This window comes from Brassica napus, chromosome A2 (genome assembly GCF_020379485.1).
Source record: "Brassica napus cultivar Da-Ae chromosome A2, Da-Ae, whole genome shotgun sequence".
Taxonomy (NCBI): domain Eukaryota; kingdom Viridiplantae; phylum Streptophyta; class Magnoliopsida; order Brassicales; family Brassicaceae; genus Brassica; species Brassica napus.
Genome location: NC_063435.1, coordinates 22,981,435 through 22,987,494, shown reverse-complemented (window position 1 = coordinate 22,987,494; position 6,060 = coordinate 22,981,435). Strand labels below are relative to the sequence as shown.

General features: G+C 34.9%; 1 protein-coding gene across 1 annotated transcript; it reads left to right on the top strand.

Annotated features, from left to right (window-relative positions):
* Nucleotides 1–474: 474 nt before the first annotated feature.
* Nucleotides 475–3,651, top strand: LOC106388805 (mitogen-activated protein kinase 17). Its single transcript, XM_013828958.3, has 9 exons — nt 475–728; nt 936–1,362; nt 1,457–1,584; nt 2,051–2,110; nt 2,189–2,338; nt 2,486–2,641; nt 2,715–2,852; nt 2,941–3,128; nt 3,219–3,651. The coding sequence occupies exons 2-9, from the start codon at nt 957–959 to the stop codon at nt 3,457–3,459; spliced, it is 1,467 nt and encodes a 488-aa protein (XP_013684412.1). The 5' UTR covers nt 475–728; nt 936–956; the 3' UTR covers nt 3,460–3,651.
* The last annotated feature ends 2,409 nt before the right edge of the window (nt 3,652–6,060 follow it).

Here is a 6,060-nt window from a genome sequence, read left to right as displayed (position 1 = left end):
TGTCAAGCACCGTCTTGAAACGACACCAGTTCAAGGATGGTCAACGATGGTGGGAAAACTGGGAACCGCTGTACAAGGGAGAGACTTCCTCACGACTTTTTTTAATCGCTATAAACGTCGTCGTTGCGGGTCAGATGAAATTAAATAATGAAAAAAAAAAAGAAAGACAGATCGGCGACGAGCCGTGTCTTCCATGACTCAGCATCTTATCTCCTCTCTCTCATATGTTTCTTCCATTACTATTGAATTTTTTTTTTTTTTTTTTTTTTGTAACACTCATTACTATTGAATTATTCCGTGAAATTTGGGAATCAAAGATAAGATAAGGTATGGGCTCACATTTTTATAAACTTTTTCCTCCTATTTTTATTTAATTGTTTTTACCTTTTGTACAGTGACTTCAGCTTGTTTATGAGTTTTCTTTTCTGTAATCCTCCATATATTCTCTGTCAGGCAGCAAAAGAAAAAATCACTTTCAGGATTTTGTTTTGTCTTTTTATAACTTTTTTTAATAATAAAAACGCGTTCATAACAAAATAGTTTAAAAAGGTATTAAATTGTCGGTATTTAAAATGTGTGTTAAAAATAAAGTAATTACGAAACCAACATTGAGCTGTTCGATTCATATAATTTATTTATATATATAATCGCGTGTGCCCCTTCTCTGAATCTCAGACATTCATCAACCTTCGTTGCAGCTTCTCCTTGTTCCATCGATTAATCAAAAGGTATGTCTTTTTTGCTTTTTTCTTTATTTTTCCTCTTTTAATTTTTAATTTAGGGTTCTTCCTTGTCGATAGAGCAATAGATCGGATGTTTCTGAGTATGTAAATTGGATCAGACACATTTGGTGAACAAAGATCTATACATTTAGCCGACACCAACCTTCTGTGTTTTGGTTCTTTGTCTTAATGATTAAATCTTGTTCAAAACAGTGAGAAGAAATCATCAACATCATGTTGGAGAAAGAGTTTTTCACCGAGTATGGTGAAGCAAGCCAATATCAGATCCAAGAAGTTGTCGGAAAAGGAAGCTACGGAGTTGTTGCATCTGCTGAATGTCCCCACACTGGTGGCAAAGTAGCCATCAAGAAGATGACTAATGTCTTTGAACACGTCTCGGATGCGATTCGGATACTCAGGGAGATCAAGCTTCTGAGGCTTCTGAAACATCCGGACATCGTGGAGATCAAACATATAATGCTGCCTCCTTGTCGGAAGGAGTTCAAAGATATATATGTAGTGTTTGAGTTGATGGAGTCAGATCTTCACCATGTCTTAAAGGTAAATGATGACCTCACTCCTCAGCATCATCAATTCTTCTTGTACCAACTTCTTCGTGGCTTAAAATTCATGCACTCAGGTAAGGTTTCTTGGTCCCCTTTATAGCTCTTGTGATTTGTGTCCATCACGGTGTTCTTATCATCTCTTGGCTCCTTGTTTGTTTGTGTGTGTAGCTCATGTTTTCCATAGAGATCTGAAGCCTAAGAACATCCTCGCTAATGCTGATTGCAAAATCAAGATTTGTGATTTAGGACTCGCTCGTGTCTCCTTCACTGATTCTCCTTCTGCCGTTTTCTGGACTGTATGTTATCTATATCCATCTCTCTTATAGTTCTCGATTCACCAAGTTACTGTAGTATGCAGAGAGTTGTGATTGTTCTGTAACAAAGAGGTATGTCTTGATTTCAAATGGATTAAGTTGTGGTTCTTAAAATCGGTTTAGGCTGCAAATTGGTCATATCCGAAACAATTTTTTTTAAAATTGGGTTTATGCGACTTAAATTGGTTTAAGCCATTCTAAATCAATTTAAACCGTTCTAAATTAGTTTAAATTTGTATAATTTCTTTTGCTTTGTATATTTAATTTTTATAATTTATCAAAATAATTTTATAGTTAGATTCAAAAACTAAAATATCTTATATAAATGTAAAATATATAAAGTAAATTAATAAGTAGCTACGAATAATGCAGCTAATCCTCTACAAAATGCTTAGTCACTGCTTGTACTTCTGCTAAGTAACCAATTCGTGTAATGTTCTTTTGCAAGGACTACGTTGCTACAAGATGGTACCGTGCTCCAGAGCTATGTGGTTCCTTCTACTCCAACGTAAATTCTAGTTTCCTTTCTATCTTAGGCCTCAGGCGTTAAGATGTGTGAGCTTACGGAGTTGTTATGTTTGTGCAGTACACACCAGCGATTGACATGTGGAGCGTTGGCTGCATATTTGCAGAGATGCTAACCGGAAAGCCCTTGTTCCCTGGCAAAAACGTTGTGCATCAGCTAGAACTCGTCACGGATCTGCTTGGAACTCCCTCGCCAGTGACTCTCTCCAGGGTTTGTTTTGTCTTTATATTTCCTGGAAGCTAAATCGCAATACAGAGGCTTCTCTCACCAGAATAAACTTGCTATCTTTTTATTGAGATGCAAGTTTCTTAAAGTTTTGTGTGTCATGAGGCTCTCTGTTTATGATGGAAAATGTAGATTCGGAATGAGAAGGCTAGAAAGTATTTGAGTAACATGAGGAGAAAGGATCCTGTTCCTTTCACCCATAAGTTCCCAAATATCGATCCTGTGGCGCTGAAGTTGCTTCAGCGTTTAGTTGCTTTTGATCCAAAGGACCGTCCCTCTGCTGAGGAGGTTAGAGTAACAAAACTGAAACTCAGCTTCATGTTCATGATTCTTGATGCTTTTGTTTTGCTTCCTTCTTTAGGCATTAGCTGATCCATATTTTCAAGGATTGGCAAATGTAGACTACGAACCTTCGAGGCAACCTATCTCGAAGCTTGAGTTTGAGTTTGAAAGGAGGAAGTTGACTAGGGATGATGTGAGGGAGCTCATGTATAGAGAGGTAAGTAAAAGTCTCTCTAAGAAATGTGGTTTGAGTTTCTAGGGAATGTCTTGAACTGATTTGTTTCTATTTTTGGATATAAAAATAGATTTTAGAGTACCATCCACAGATGCTGCAAGAGTATCTGCAAGGAGAAGAGAACACCAACTCTCATTTTCTATACCCAAGCGGAGTTGATCAGTTCAAACAAGAGTTTGCCAGGCTCGAAGATCACAAGGAAGATGAAGAGGAACGTAACTCCCCACCAGTCCAGAGAAAGTACACTTCACTCCCCAGGTTAGTTAGTTAGTTACTACTTCTTGAGACAGAACCAGACATGAGTTTTAGCGGATCAGACTATAACCAGGTTCGGTGTTGGTGTTGCAGAGAACGGGTGTGTTCATCAGAGGACGAAGGTGCTGATTCGGTTCACGCCCAACCGTCTTCGTCCTCAGTGGTGTTTACACCTCCACAGACTCCAAACAAGGATACTGGGTTATCATCACAGAAGACAACACAAGTAGACAAAGCAGCAGCAGCAACTCCGGTAAAACGGTCTGCTTGTCTAGTGAGGAGTGATAGTATCTGTGCTTCCAGATGTATCGGCGTCTCCTCTGCAGTCTCTTAGTCAACAAACAAATAAAAAATGATTTTCAAGTTGTTTAGCAGCAAACCATTGATTGTTGTGCGTATTGTATGAGTTTTCACTTGACCGTTCTCTCTCTCGCTCTCTTATTCATTGATATTGCTCTGGTGTCATGTTGTGTGTAATGGTTTCTCTTGGAACTTGAATTCATAATATCTCATCCTTTTAGAACTATGTTATGCTTCTTTTTTTATACTCCTTCCATTTATAGAATTTTTAGTGTTTTTACACATATTAAGAAAACACATTAAATTATTATAATAAATATTTTTTTTGTAATTTTTAATTTTAATAATTTTTAATCAATAGTAATTCATTAAAGTCAATTAATTTTTTTAAAAATTACATTTTTTTTATAGAAAATACAAAAAATCTATTTTTATGAAATAATTTTTTTAAACATATAACCTAGTGAAACTGAAAGAGTATATTGTATGAATTTCATAATTTTATGTATGTTATTAAAATATTATATTCATAACCTATTTAAGAGACTTTTAAGGGTTGTTATCTTCATAACCTCAGGTTTATTCATGCAAGAAATCTTGTGGCGGCAGTGACTATCCTTGCTGCAACCATGTGTCATGGCACCTGTTGTTTGTGTGTTCAATTTCTTAGGTTGAAGCTTTGGTAGAGTATAGTAATGCTGATGATGTATTTGTTTTAAGCAAGGGCTTGAATCTGCGTGTAAGAGGTTCCCTGCAATCACTCTTGAACATGGCAACCATTTCTCAATAGTATACAAGAGAAACGAAACATAGACCTGGTGACCCTTTTGTCCTTACCAGGTGGTTTGGTCCTTTGCTTCCCTAAACTTTTGTTTATGCCTTGCTTGGGTTGGGAGATAGGTAGTATACCCAAATCAAATTCTAGTTGATATATCATATGGTCGGTTCAAGCATATAATTGGTATAAGTTTATTGTTGCGTGACTGCTGCAATTATATGGGGTATCTGTATTATTGAAAACCGTCTCATCTAACTCTGATGATACTTCCAAAGCTGATCTCAATATGGCTCCTCATGTTCTCGCAATGCCAGCCACCCCAATTCCGAGGTCACTTGCTTAGCCTTATATAGGATGATATTTATCCGACTCAAGTACGTAGACTGTTTCCATTCTAGTTCATCAGGTAGAAACTCACATGTTCCATGTATTCAAACTGCCAGTAGCCTAAAACGTTTTTGGCGAAGTCATGGGATGGGCTCTACTTGGCAAACATAGGCCTTCTTCTGCGTGATTTTCTTGGAAGAAATAGTCTGGGCACTTCCCGAGTTCCCAGTCGCTAGGCTAGAGATTTGACGGTAAGAACTTCATTAGTGGAAGAAATAAGTTATGTCTCTCATTGTTTTTATTTATTTCCAAAAAGTTAAACCATTAGAACGTCATTAACGGTGAGAACACCAATTGATGATCTCAGAAAATATAACCAGTGTTAAAAAAAAATAGAGATTATTAATAGCATGACATGTGTATCGTAATATTAGTAAAAACCATTGATATTACGGCATGTGAAAGAGCTGCTCTTTTTTGTGTTCTCCCACGAGAAATTGTTCTTTTTTCTTTTTTCTTTCTGGTTATTTTTAATTTTCTTAATCTTAAGAGCCGTGGTGGGAGTTTATCAATACCAAAAGCATCCGCAGTGAGAGTATGTTAACAAGCCTCTTAAGTTGAATAAAATATTGACATAAAAACAAAAAATAAAGAGAGAGAAAAGGTAATTATGATAGAGAGAAGCAAGAGACGCTTCCTTGTAAAGAATCGTTTCTAGGAGTTTAAAGAAAACACAGTCCACGTGTCCAAATTTTAGTGGAAAAATAATATATAAAAAATTCATTACAATTCATAATTAAATAGTATTTTTAATTCTTGTAAGAGATCCATTAGATTATGGTTATGAATGAGAGGTATGAGAAATGCTGTTGCAGGAGAATTGCACTTGAATCATCAATTCACCATTTTTTGTTTTAAAAATTTATTTGGTAGGAAAACTGCAAGCAGTTCAGAATTTTTGGTCATTTTTTGAAAAAAAACAAATCCCCTACATACAGTTCTATCCACCACTATTTGGTGATGTTCTCCCACTTTTTTTTTGACCAATAAATGATTTTATTACCAATTATTAATATATTTAATAATTTTCCATAATCTTTTATATTTAATACTAACCATATTTAAACTACAAAATTATACATTTACATAATTAAAAATTCACATATCATATAAAAAGAGATAAGTAGACAATGAGATTTTTTGTTAATGGAAAATCGAAATATTTGGTTAATTACTAATATTTTCATTTTTTAATTTTAAAAATTTAGTAACATAACTTTAGTGAAATATTTATTGTTATTTACGTATTGTATTTGTATATTATGTATATTATTGTTATTTTTATTATTTAAATATATAATATATTTTTAAATTGCTTTTATCATTATAAACTGTAAATAATGTTTTGAAAATCAGACCAGAGCGGTGGAACGGTAGATCAAACTGGTCAGATTGTGACTCATTTTTTTGACTTGTTTCTGGTTGTGTTAAGAACCGGATTTGAGTTATACCGGTAAATCCAATCAAAAA

Bases quoted from the DNA above. Each gene is read 5' to 3' on its own strand.
- LOC106388805 (XM_013828958.3), top strand. From the start codon at position 957: ATGTTGGAGAAAGAGTTTTTCACCGAGTATGGTGAAGCAAGCCAATAT. The intron at 2,642-2,714 runs GTTAGAGTAACA...TTCCTTCTTTAG, and splicing joins ACCGTCCCTCTGCTGAGGAG to GCATTAGCTGATCCATATTT. The intron at 2,853-2,940 runs GTAAGTAAAAGT...ATATAAAAATAG, and splicing joins GGGAGCTCATGTATAGAGAG to ATTTTAGAGTACCATCCACA.